The 13,329-nt window shown below is 38.9% G+C and overlaps 2 protein-coding genes across 4 annotated transcripts in view; one reads left to right on the top strand and one right to left on the bottom strand.

Annotated features, from left to right (window-relative positions):
• LOC118333045 (membrane-associated phosphatidylinositol transfer protein 2-like) overlaps positions 1-4,169 on the top strand; it is a 27,001-nt gene extending 22,832 nt beyond the window's left edge. For both annotated transcript variants that reach the window (XM_035668540.1, XM_035668541.1), the window contains 6 exons: positions 450-566; positions 681-829; positions 920-1,069; positions 2,245-2,428; positions 2,517-2,645; positions 3,509-4,169. In XM_035668540.1, coding sequence (XP_035524433.1) covers positions 450-566; positions 681-829; positions 920-1,069; positions 2,245-2,428; positions 2,517-2,645; positions 3,509-3,877 — 1,098 coding nt within the window. In that variant the 3' untranslated portion in view covers positions 3,878-4,169. The remainder of the gene's footprint in view (positions 1-449; positions 567-680; positions 830-919; positions 1,070-2,244; positions 2,429-2,516; positions 2,646-3,508) is intronic.
• An 8,207-nt stretch (positions 4,170-12,376) lies between these two features.
• The window catches only part of LOC118333028 (kinesin-like protein KIF2A), a gene marked incomplete at its 5' end in the record, with an annotated part of 6,524 nt that continues 5,571 nt past the window's right edge, over positions 12,377-13,329 (bottom strand). For both annotated transcript variants that reach the window (XM_035668514.1, XM_035668515.1), the window contains 1 exon segment: positions 12,377-13,145. In XM_035668514.1, the coding sequence (XP_035524407.1) occupies positions 13,060-13,145 (86 nt within the window).

Below are 13,329 nucleotides of genomic sequence, written 5' to 3'. Positions count from 1 at the left end.
AACGCTGATGCAGGCACAAAGGGGTGAAACGCAGCGTTACCTGAATAAAATGACAGATTTCTCTGAGTTTGAACATTGTTGGAAACATTTGGGATAATGTAAGAGTTTATAAAGATTTTAATTCAGAAATGTTTCATATTATATCTTTAAGTGGAGGATGTCAGTACTTCTTTAACCAAAAAACTACAACAGGAGGATTGTGGCAGTCCCGATATTGCCTCAGAGGCGAAACCCAGGGCAAAAAGTCAGAAAAACACTCTACTACTACTACTACTACTACTACTCACTACTAAAGTTTAAAGCTGAGCTTAATTAACATTTTCTCTCATCTGGATTTTGGCAGCTGCACAGTCAGAAGTCTTTAAAGAGTATTTAGAGAAAGAATTAAACTGACCCCAATAAATTAGTAACTAAGACGACTTCCTGTTTTGTTTTCTTCTGTGTGTCAGAACGTGACGGCTAACCACCGAGTGAATGACGCTGTGTTCACGGAGGACGGAGCCCAGATGGTGACCGGGCGCTTCATGTACGGCCCTCTGGACATGGTCACCCTCACTGGAGAGAAGGTAATGACGACGTCCAGCTGCACCAAAAAAAAAAAAGAATTATGTAATTGTGTCACCATCTGTGTCATTAAGGTCCTACAGAGTTGAACAGATCTTTGTGTTAATTTACTGCAGATTGACATCCACATCATGACCCAGCCTCCCTCTGGAGAGTGGGTGTACTTCAACACAGAGCTCACCAACAGCAGTGGGCGTATCTCCTATGTACTCCCCGAGAGCAAAAAGCTCGGTATCGGGGTGTATCCTGTCAAAATGGTGGTCAGGTACGCAAAGTGGTTGTTATTTCTCGTACAAAATGTAGATTTTACTTCTCCATTCACAATGACCTTTCTCTCTTTCTGTCACACACACAGGGGTGACCACACATTTGCAGACAGCTATCTCACTATCGTGCCACGAGGAACAGAGTTTGTCGTGTTCAGTATTGACGGGTCATTTGCTGCCAGCGTGTCTATAATGGGCAGCGACCCGAAGGTTCGAGCTGGAGCTGTGGACGTGGTGAGGTACGGATCACACGCAGAGCCCTCTGCAGGTTTATTCTGCAGTAATATTTGCTGGTTCTGTAAGTGGTCACACAGATTTGGCAGAAAGGCTCGCTGAGGAAGTTACTTGAGGTTTGTTTGTGAGACATATTTATTGTAATTACCAGTAATTCCATGTCCATCTACTACTAATAGACTCAGCTCATAAAGTCAGTAAGAGTTCCCAGTGGACAACATGAAGATATCCTTTGTTTTATTTCCCTAGATTGTCCTGAAATTGTCTAGAATACAGGATTTACAGACACTAAAGCCGCAGTAACTGCAGCCGAAGCTCAGAGAAACCCAGGGAGAGCGCAGTGACTGCACTTTTGGTTTTTGGTTGGACTTTGTAGTTTGTAGTCACTTTTCTCTAAAATAGAGCAAGGCTGAACTTAGATAGTTACAAGATAAAACAGACAATTAAAAGTTAATTTTAAAGTCATAAGTAACTTTCATAGGGCAGTATAGCCCACCAGACTCCATTGACAATGACAATTTTACCTGACAGGCAACTGTGAAAAATGGGATGGAAACATAATAAAACTCACCAAAACTGTCTTTGTTAGTCTTTCCATCAACCGTCAGCTCTGGTTTGGTCGAAATAAAAAATTAAATTCTAGAATTTTACCACCGTAGGTAAGAAAATATTTATGAGATGGGCTGCAATGTAATCCATGGGGACAAAAGCGCCTGACAAAGTACATCCACTAAGTGCTTGTTTTTTTTTGCCACAGACAGGCTCTGATTATTAATCTAAGTGTCTAACAACATTATGGAAAGGATCCCTACAGAGATAGACCTTTTTTAAATCCCAGAAACAGCCGTAATATCGTCATCGCCACCACTTCATAGAACAAAATCAGTAATTTACCTCACAGACCTTTGTACATCGTAATTCATTCAGAAAAACAAAATCAAACTCACCAAAACTGTCTTTTTGTTAGTCTAACAACAATCACCAACTCTGATTCGGTCTAAATCCTTAATTCACCGACATACAGCTGCAGTTTCAGTCGGCTTTGTTAACAAACCACAGAGATGCTACGATAACAGCACAGGCGGAGGGAATGTGATGCCATTATCTGCTGCTATACTAATGTTTCTCACATATTAAACAAAGCGTCAGGTTATAATGGCTGCCGTGTTATTTCTCGCAGGTACTGGCAGGATTTGGGCTATTTGATCGTATACGTAACGGGTCGTCCTGACATGCAGAAGCAGCGTGTGGTGGCCTGGCTCTCCCAGCATAACTTCCCTCACGGCATCGTCTCCTTCTGCGACGGGCTGGTTCATGACCCGCTCCGACACAAGGCCAACTTCCTCAAAACCCTCATCAATGAGGTAAGTAAGGTTGCTGTGAGGTTTGGCGACGGTTTTATGATAAAATCCTTGAAAGTCTCTTCACGCTGACCCCTCCCTCTTTGATTAGGCCCACATGAGGATCTTTGCAGCCTATGGTTCCACCAAGGACATCTCTGTGTACTCGACTATCGGCCTGCCTCCGTCCCACATCTACATAGTGGGAAGGCCTACGAAGAAAATGCAGCACCAGTGTCAGGTATGGAATAAACGCTGATATCAGGGGAAACACGCACACTATATTCTGTTTTTTTACACCCATCAGATGGTTTAACGGTGAATTGATGGTAATGAATAAGCAAGTTAGAGTTAAGTGTATTGTTACATCCCTATTGGTTCTTCATAATCAACAATGGGGCCACTGTGAAGCCTGATTGTAATGCAAGGAATTATTATTTTTTTGCGATTATAAGGGTCTCGCAGAGGGGTTTGGCAAAATGGCTCAACAGTGCCCCCTAAATGCAGCCGAGATTCACTGATATGTATAACAATAAGCAAATGTATCATGCCTCTTTGAGCCATAACCCAAACCCAACAGGAAGTCACCCTTTGTGAATTTAGTGGTCTTTTTTGACGATTTGCACACGTTGTATTTTGACAACTCCTCCTAGGGAATTGATCCGATTGACTTCAAATTTGGTTCTGGCAATCTAAAGACCTTCATAATTAAAATCTGTGCTATTTGTTGCTGTATGTCAAACAGCGTGTCTGTGGCGTGGCGTAAAATTCTGACATTTCGCCTTTGCATCTTTGTGAAATATCGGATCGTTTTAGCTCATATTTAACAATGATATGTATTTTATACGTTTTTTTTTAATGTAAAATCTGATCTCTTAACTACAAACTAAAGCTGTCAGATAAATGTAGTGGAGTAGCATAAAATGAAGATACTCAAAGTACAAGTAGCTGACAGTTGTACTTGAGTAATACTGTATTGTAACATTTCACCACTGTTTCCATAAGGCCATGAAAAGGCGGTTTGAATAACTGAATTGTCAGAGGGTTTTTCGCTCTCTATACGAGTTACTAAACCAGATTTTATCGACTTCACGTCTTTTCCAGTTCATCCCGGATGGCTACGCTTCCCACCTGTCCCAGCTGGAGTACAGCCAGAGGTCTCGTCCCGCCAAGTCTGCCAGCACCCGCATGGTCCTCCGCAAGGGCAGCTTCGGTTTGGGAGCCGCCGGAGGAGAGTTCCTTCGCAAACGCAATCACATCTTTCGCACCATCTCGTCTCAGCAGCCCGGAGGGGCGGGGTCGGCCTCTACCAACCAACCTGGGCGGACTGAGCGCACGCTGAGCCAGTGCGAGCTGGAGCGGGATCGAGGGATCGGGGTGGCAACCCAGAGGAGTATGAGCATAGCTGCGGGGTGCTGGGGCCGCAGCGGGAGCACCAAGGAGGGCAGTGGGGGGTTACTCAGCCCTAAATAGGATTCAAAATGGAGCTGTGGTGTTAAAGGACCCGGCCTGAGCCACCATGATCCCTGGACTGGACAAAAGGTGGAAGACGAGGAAGTGAATGGAGGGTTTGTATTTTAGAGATTAAGCTGAGGTGAGATTGGTGGTTAGAGAACAGGGAAGGAGAGGTGGCGAGGGATCTGTCCAGGAGGAGTGGACTAATCAGGCCAAGTGGGATCCAGCGAACAAAAGACAGTTCTGTAGCATGACTCTTTTACAGTAATACTTTTATAGGATACATCACTAACTATTTAAAAAAAAAAAACGATAAGGAAGGATTAAATGAAATATTGTAAGCCTTAAACTGATCTCGTATAACGGGACAACGCCCCCCACCTCCCCTCTCCGAACAGACACAGACACACACACACATACATACAATACCAGTCTGTCCTAGCATTCACACTCATGAGCTCAGGACAAACTGCAGAGCCAGATTCATCTTCAAACAGGTCAGGCACGGGTTCGAGGCAAAAACCCAACGACTTTCACTTCTGTTTCTGTCCCACTATCCAATGAGCGACGGCACTCCACCCAGCAGTGACTGGCAATAACACAGGAGGAAGGAGACGGTTCATCCAAAATTACATAAACGATAAACATATTTTCTCACCTGCCTCTAGTGGGAGCGAGACATGCAAGATAGTTTTGGTTGTATTTGTCCAGGATTTGATCTGTCTGAGATTATCGCCTCCACCCCCAATACAGTAAATGAGAACTGATGATTATACAGTGATGGTCTGTCAGTCAGTTGACAATAACTCTTCAACATTTGGATGGATTGCCATGAAATTATGTAGAAATATTCATGATTCCCAGACGATTAATCGACTGACTTTGGTGATCTTCTGACTTTTCCTTTAGCGCCACCATGAGGTTGACATTTGTGGTTTGAGTGAAATGTCTCAGTAACTATTAGAAGAACTGACATGAACATGATCTGTCAATCACAAGGTAGTCCCGCCCTAATAGCTGAGCTAATAAATCAAGTGAGAAATCAGCTCATTTCTCCATAAGACTCAATGTTATTGCTCTTCTTTAAAAAGAATGCATGTTTAAGACACTTCTACATTGGCTTCACCTCACAAACTGGGAAGTTCTGTTTACTAGCTATATACTATGCTCTTGATGCAATTGGATAGACCTACAACCAATCAGAGCAACAAGTAGTAGTAGTAGTTTAGTAGTTAAATTAAACAAATCCTGTTTTATAGTACGGCGAACACATAATTGCTTTAAGTGAAGTTCTTCTAGATAAAATATACCGTCCATTTTGACGTGATTCAGCAGAAACAGTTCCACACAGCGGCATCTTGGTTGCTTTATGAAATAGCTTTACAGCCAGTACGGTTGCAACCAGTATTAGATGGATGGTTATCGTTGGCCCGACCAGATCCAGGACAGGAGGAAATCTGTCTGAATTGGGGGGTGGTCAGTGCATTCGTGTGGTTAGCAAATGTTATCATGCTAACACAATAAATTGGTAAACATCACCACAGTAGCACGCTTTTGTTAGCATTTAGTTCAAAGCACGGCTAGTGTAGCCTCAAAGAGCAGCTAGCATGGCTGTAAAAGATCCCACAGTGGTGGCAGTTTTGATAAACCAAACTACCTACATGGATAGATGACATGAGAGACAAGTGAGAAAATATGTATTTGTTGTAATTTGGGTGAACCGGTCCTTTAAACATCATGAAATATATTGTTTCAGAGGTGAAAGTCCTTATTGTCTTAGTCACAGAACAATTTTTGTTCGTGCTACATAATAACAGGTCGCTAGTCCGGTTTTCATTCCAGCGTGTGTGAGACTCTGTAGTATTATCCCTTCCAGTGTGGCCTCTGGGCCATCCAAGGCCTTAATATCCACAAAGACACTTGCTCCACAGATGGAACAGAAAGCAGAAAAACAGGGCATGCAGCATTAAAGCAACAACTGAAACTATGTACAGTCCACAGCAACAATCCCTTTATATATTCATCTGCTTGCAATACCTCTGATCCACCTGTTGGTGGTGTTATGTTTCCCACATGTGCTGCTGCTGGGAGACACTTGTGTGGTGTTCCCCCGACTTTTTGCTCTTTTTGCTCATAGGATACACAACAGGATGGGACCTGGTTGTTTCTGCTGAGGAGCCTGTTTCATTTCAGGCTGGACCCTGACGTAGGGACGGACACAGTATTTCCACACAGCTTTCACTTACAGAGACCTGTTAATCTTTCAGTATTTTTACCAAATGGACTAAAGAGAGGACCAGAAGTGATTGAGCATGAATGTTGAAAAGACAGAATTCCCTCATGAGAGCAAACATCATTTCATTGCTTCTGTCTACTGAACTGTATATTTTAATACAAAGGGGACATAGAAGAAGAAGAAGCCTCCTCACATCTCCAATCCAAAAACACAAACGTGTGCACAAAATGGTTTTTCCAGTGCTAATGCCACCCAAGCTAGTCCGTCTTAAAACACTGGTCAGAAACTGTTGCTTGCTGTAATCATTTATACGGGCCATTCAAAGATTTCTAATGTGCTTCCAGTGTAAGTGATCGGGGACAAAATCCACCCTGTTCTGTGCAAAACTTTACATAAAGCTAATATGAAGGTTCATCAGTCTGAGTTAGTCAAATCAAGTGGATATCTCTCAGAGTTACAGGAATCAGGATCAAGTTTCAGGATGCGTCACATCTGATAAGGTTGACAAATTACTTACTGCTGTGTTCAGAGTCTGGAAATAATGCTATTTTAAATTTCTGATTCTTAAACATGTAGTAGGAATTTAGGATAAGGCCTTAGAATGGTTTAAATCATAACTACAACAAAGATCAGTATCAATTATGATTGATAATGTTTCGTCCTCTTCTGCTATGTCTCCTGTGGTGTCCCCCAAGGCTCCATCCTGGGGTCTATTTTATTTTTAATTGTATATGCTTCCACTGGGCTCTTTGCTTTAAAATTTAACTTATATGCTGATGACACACAGCTATACTTATATATATAACCAAGCAGTAAAAACATAATCTTTAGTCTCTCTTAGGCCGAGATTTTAAATGATCAGTAGTATAGCATATTCTCTTTTCCCTCTACAATTAGGTTGATCTTTATATTAAAAAGACAAACTTTGGAAGATATTTACCTATGTTTTCTTACTGTTAAAGCCTCGTATTATCTTCAGATAAACTTTGGAATAGATTTTTGCACAAAATTAGTATTTTACTTTCCAGAGGAAGCACATTAAGGATCTTTTAATGGCCAGTATGAACAGGACAGGTCTCAATGTTCAAATGGACACCTGACTATTATTTTAAAACTGAGTGGGAAAATGAACCTACAGTATAGTTTAAACCCATGGAAGCTTTTGGAGTAAGGATGTGTGGAGCGGTTGTACCTCTTGTTCACTCCCTGCTTCCACACTACACAAGAGTGTCTGTTTCCACTCTCTGTGTGATCAGCAATGTCTTCAACCGCACCACAAAAGCCAAAATCATTCTCTTAATACTGTAGTTAATCAACTGTGTAACCTCATTGTTGTTTTTTGCACTAGTTTACGGTGGAAATATACTGTAGTTACCATCTCATGTTGCTACATTTGAACACCTCCGTAGTGCATGACACTTTTTATTAATTTCAGGGTAAACTGTATGTGCAGGTACGCACATGTCTGTACATTTTGTCAAGATATGAAAATAATCTAAGTAAATGTGCCAAACAGTAGAAAGTTTTTAGGTATTTAGACCAGGGGTTTTCAAAGTCTGGCACTGTGGGTCCCCCCTCGGAAACACTCCCTGACCTCCTATTCTCCTGTTCTTGTTCTTTGTCTTTGGTAGATAAAAATGCTCTCTCAGTTTTGGAGCTACAGTTCCCATAATGCTGGAAGTAAAATATTGCTAGGGATCCAGTGAGTTCAGCTACAACTGGCACCATTAAAAGAAAGCTGAATTAGCTATAAGTGGTTCCTGTTTGCAATTTACACACTGATGTACAGACAGCTATCACTGGATTACTTTGATACTGAAGAAAACTTAAATCGTGATGATTCTAGGGCAAGTTCTAAAATTATAAGAACTCTATGGCTGTTTATTCCCATCAGAGATAACGACATAAAAAAAATGTTTAAGTCACACTGAATCTTAAAATATGTGTATAATGTCTGCATGTTCAGATTTGACTTGCGATCTTGACGCAATTTGCAGCAACAGGGGCACTACCGGTTCATAGGTCCAGTGTGAAGGATTTAGTGACATCTACTGGTGAAGTTGCAGAATGCAACCAACTAAATACCGCACAGCCTTGCAAGCAAGTAGAAGAAACTACAGTGGAAAAGAGAAGAAGAAGAGATAAAGAAGGATCTCTAAGGTAACGAAAACACAAAGATTCTTATTTTCAGGTGATTATACACTCTAAATGTTACACACTGGATCTTTAAAGTACCTTTTTTGCCTCCATGAGCTGTGTATTACAGCATGCACTTGCCGAATGAGTTTTGAAAACCCCTGATTTAGACAGTATCCAACCTTTTTTTGTAGTATTACGTACCGCTTTGACTGGATTTTTACGACTGCCCCTTTTAAATCCGATATTGTCCACGTCTGAGAACGAAAAAGTGGCTTTAACAGAGAATTGAAGATGTCTTTTAAACTTTGAATGGAGAGCAGAGGTCAGAGCGTGTTGCTGTAATCGTGGACAATAAGCTATGTTGCGAGAGGTCATGGACTTTTAGCTTTGAGTTTGTGGGAGGTTTTTTTTGGCTGCAAAACACATTGTTCCCCCTCTGGCCGATTGGCTGCTGAGTTGAATGTCCGCTCATTTGGATTCTGAGACTGTTCAGGAGCCATGGATGTGTCAGTGTACATACTGTAAAGATGTATATGTAGGACTTATATGTTTGAGAGTTATTTATTTACCTAAAGATCATGATGTTACTCTGGAAAATTTCAGGTGAAATATATTTGAAATATGTAGCATTTTATTTGTCACTTTGGCGGTCATTAACGCTACGGACCAACACAGGAAAGGTTTTATGTTTTTACCAGTGCAATATTATTGTTCCAATCACAGCCAGGCAGAACCACTATCACAGCAGGGGCACAATCTACCACAATACAAGCTACAGGCAATTCACAGTCTGCAATCATCACACACACACCACCTGCAGTTGTTTCACACCTCGTGAAAACTATTTGTATTTAAGCTACTGTTGACCTCTGCTGTCTCTTTACAACAGTCAACTGCTGAGCATTTTATAGGACTTACTGTACCTATTTTTCAAACTGGAGTATTTTACAAAACCTTTGAAATATAACTGGAGACTGGTTTTTTAGTCAGCGGGTGCATGAAAAAGTGAAACCCCATTAACGAAGCAGCTCTATTTAACAAGCTGTTTGCATGTCATCCAGTCAGATTGGAACTACTTAACCTTCATGCTTAACAGTAATAAACCAGTCGTGTTGTCCACTATGTCCTCACTGTTTAATGAAATATATATCAAAACGTTCTGCTGATTATATTTGAGATTATTGCCACATTTGGATGAGAAGAAATACACTTAGAGACCTACAGAGGTGTTTTAAAATCCAGTATTAGTTTTTAGTTATGGACACTTTTCTAATAAAACACCATTTTATGCAGTAACTGATTATTAGGATTGTTTTATCGATGGTTAAATTAATGATTTTAATTATTTTTCCAACAGAGAGAAGATCAATATCACTTTCATATCTGTCAGCAGCCAGTTAGCTTAGCTTAGCATAAAGACTGGGAGCAGTGGGAAACATCTAGCCTGGGTCCTGGTTGGGAAATAAAGTGGCACTTTTACACAGATTTTGAATGAATTAAACAAAGAAAAGATGTAGACGGGTTAATTAGTGAGACAGCTGGTTGTGTCGGTTGGTCGTTTCCAGTCTTTATGCTAAGCTAAGCTAAGGCTGTACAGTAGGTTCATATTTAACGGACAGATGTGAGCAGTATTGATCTTTTCATGTAACTTTCTTCAAACTTTTCCGTTAAAAAATGAATTACTAACACTTCATAGATGAGTTAAAAGTCAAAAGTAAGTGAAAAATTCTGAAGAAAATCCCTCTAGTTTAACTGTTTGATCAGTTATTTCTAGAAAAGACTTTAATTATTAACATTAAACAACTGCAGACAGATTCATTCTTTATTACCTATTAACATTTATAACTGCAGAATTGATGAAAGGATTACAAATATTTTAAATACAAATATTAGCAAATAAAAAAAACTCTTTATATTTATGGATTAATGAACCATAAATATACCATAAACTATAAATCCTGCATAAAGGGCGCCTTATTATTAAAGTGTACCAACATTTTATACGACTGTTTATTAATCCCAACACTGGGATGTTACTTCGTGGTAATCCAGCTGTACGGTCAGTCATATTTTTAAAATACTCAACTGAAATAAAACATCACAAATATTATAGAACTGTATGTTTGTGACATATTAAGCTGTCAAAAGTTATGGTGGCAATAATTCATATATATTTTGGATATATGCAGTGTTTGCGATTAGATTCATGCTCAAATTTGAACGTATTTCAACAACACTTTATTTTAACCCCTTTTGTTTAGCATTTATAAGCAGTAACACACATTTTAACACACTATAATGTAGTTGTAAGCAATTAAAGGGGCAATTATTAAGGTTTTTAAATGTATTTGTAACAACTGTTAAGTTAATTAAATATTTATTTAATTTTTTTATTAACCTTTAGTATATTATACATACACAATCATACACCTACATAAAAAAAACATATAACTACTAAGATATTAAATGCTTTATAACACTTCTATTATGCATCCTTTTGTTTTAAAGCAATAATTTACTGTTTATATTTGTTACAGATGCTTAAATTAATACTGTTATAACTAATTACAACTCACTAAGTGTTAATATACTGCTTCTAAATACCAAACGGGGCTTTAAAATAAAGTGTTTACAGTATTTCTCTGTATTCTGTTAGCAGCTGTATTACAGAAGGTCAAGCTCTTTTTACGTGGTTCGATTGGAAAGTGTTATCCTTTCATTCATGACATTGACAACCACTGATGAAAGCACTGTGTGTACTTTGATTAACAACATTAGTATCAGGATTACTTCTGTTGTTGTTCTCAGACTGAGGATACAGTAGGTACTGATGTCTCCTAGTTCATATGTGTTCGGGCAGATGGGGCTGACCTCTGCCCGGCCCTCGGCTCTCTCTACCATTGTCTGTACTGTGGAATAAATACAATTGGACGGTAACTCAACGGGCGTACGTGTGATTTTATTGTCTTTAAAGTGGCCTCACATTGTAATAAACTGGAAACTGTCAAAACATGTATTAATAAATTACAGCTGATATGATAAAAGGAAGGAATACCAAAATAAATCAGTATTATATCTAGTTTTTATTTATAAACCCTCCTTTTTTTTAATTTTGAAAGTGAAATCAATACATTAGATTATACTCCCATACTGTAAAAACAATCCAAAGCTGACATTTATTTACCCTGTGCAATTAATTTAACTAATTCATGATTTTCTATCTGCCACCTGGTGTCGCCTGTTTATCTATCTACTATCTATGTTTGTACCTGTTTGTAAATAAAGTTTAAAGAAAGAAAGCAGGTTGTGTGTGTGTGTGTGTGTGTGTGAGTTGCTGTTGTATGTAAATCCACTTTATATAAATGTCCAAAAGGTAACAATAAAGCTACGTGTGAAAAAGAAATGGTCAAAGTGGAGGAATTAATGTTTTGTAACTTTGATTAGCGCCTAGTTTTGTTGTGTCTGTTTAGGCTTGTGGGAGCCGACCAATCATCTTTTAAAGCTATAATATGTAAGATTTTACCATAAAGATATTTCTATAAACACTGTTATATATATTTTACATTGTCACAAATATAAAAACACAACAATTTCTATATTCAGGTGATTTTACAATAATGAAAACATACCTGTGGCTATTATATTACACAGTGGACCTTTTGTATATATACAAATAGTCTGCTTGGAACAATAATGTTCTTATAAAAGTATAATTTCACTAATAAAACCATTTAAAAAGTCTCTGAGAATCAGCTAATATTATATAATATATGATTTGACAGCTGTAGTTGAAGCCTGGGTCAACTTTCCACTTTCCTGTATTTAAGAAAAAGCTATGCTAGGATTGTTTATGTTGACGAGACAAACAATTAAAGATGGTTTAAAGATAAAAATGACACACACACACTTTTATTTATATATATTTGTAAGTGTTTTTGTTGTCTGATCAACATAAATTACCTGGCACGTAGCATATCTATGTACAGGAAAGGAGAAAGTGGAAGGGTGAATTCTACATATTGTGCCTTTAATTCATAATCAGAATCCATGAACTCTCTGTATTAAAGTGTCTGCAGTAAAACTTCTATCATAATGTATTAAAAGCAGCTTATTACAGAATAAATAAAAACAAGTACAGCAACAAGAAGTAACCTTTTGTTTATTTTGGCAGATTAAAAATGACTTTCTGTAATTGTTGTACTGGAACACTCTGAAATCAGTTGCTTATGATTATAGTGCCCCCGTTAGGTCAGTTAACATAATGCAAGGTTAGTTTTGTGTTTTTTAAGCGTTCTCTCAATCAAACATATATTACATACAGTATCAACACAAACACACATTGGCTCATTTTACACACAAACTCGACGTGCCCTGTTCACCCCCCAGAGCTGAAACAAGGGGGAGGAAACAGGAAGAAAACTCTCCAAATATTGCACAAAATGGCAAAAGTTGTTTATAAAATTGGCCAAAGTGAGGATAAGCTATGATTGACCCTATAAAAATGTCTTTTAAAACAAATAATTATTCACCTTTTTGTCTTTTTTTTTTTAAAATATGAAGCACTTGTGACACATACAAAAAAACCTTGTAAATTCACTTCACGGGAGGATGGAAGAGCAACGACGGCCTGCTCTTACAGGTGGACGGATGCATGATGGGTAGCGACGGCAGCCTGTACAGCAAAGAGGTTGAGGAGAGACCACGAACGCACAGAGAAAGACAGTAAGTCGTAAGATCACAGCTGAGCTCAACCAGCTCTTGTTGGTTCACCTTTGTGAAGCCAGGTCAATATTACAGTGAGACATCTTTTTATATTTTATGTGTTTTATAGTGCGCGAGGCCTCTTCGGGGTTATCTGTTGGCTGGCTTGCTCCTCTTCCTGGAGTGCAGAACGGAAAGACTTGACTTTGTCTGGAAGAAGAGAAGATGTCACAGCACAGGTTACAGTAACTATTAAGAGAGTAAAGTGTTTATTTATTGGGTTGTGTGAGGAAACATGATGTAGTGACACCGCTAAGTGCTGTGTGTTGGCAAGAGTCTACGATATATTGAGATTTAAAGGGGAACTTGGCGACTCTAGCCATTTCTTCGCTGG

This window comes from Morone saxatilis, unplaced genomic scaffold, assembly GCF_004916995.1.
Source record: "Morone saxatilis isolate NCDOM2014 unplaced genomic scaffold, NCSU_SB_2.0 Contig21, whole genome shotgun sequence".
Taxonomy (NCBI): domain Eukaryota; kingdom Metazoa; phylum Chordata; class Actinopteri; family Moronidae; genus Morone; species Morone saxatilis.
The sequence above is the reverse complement of the archived record's forward strand: the minus strand, read 5'-3'. Positions and strand labels throughout refer to the sequence as shown.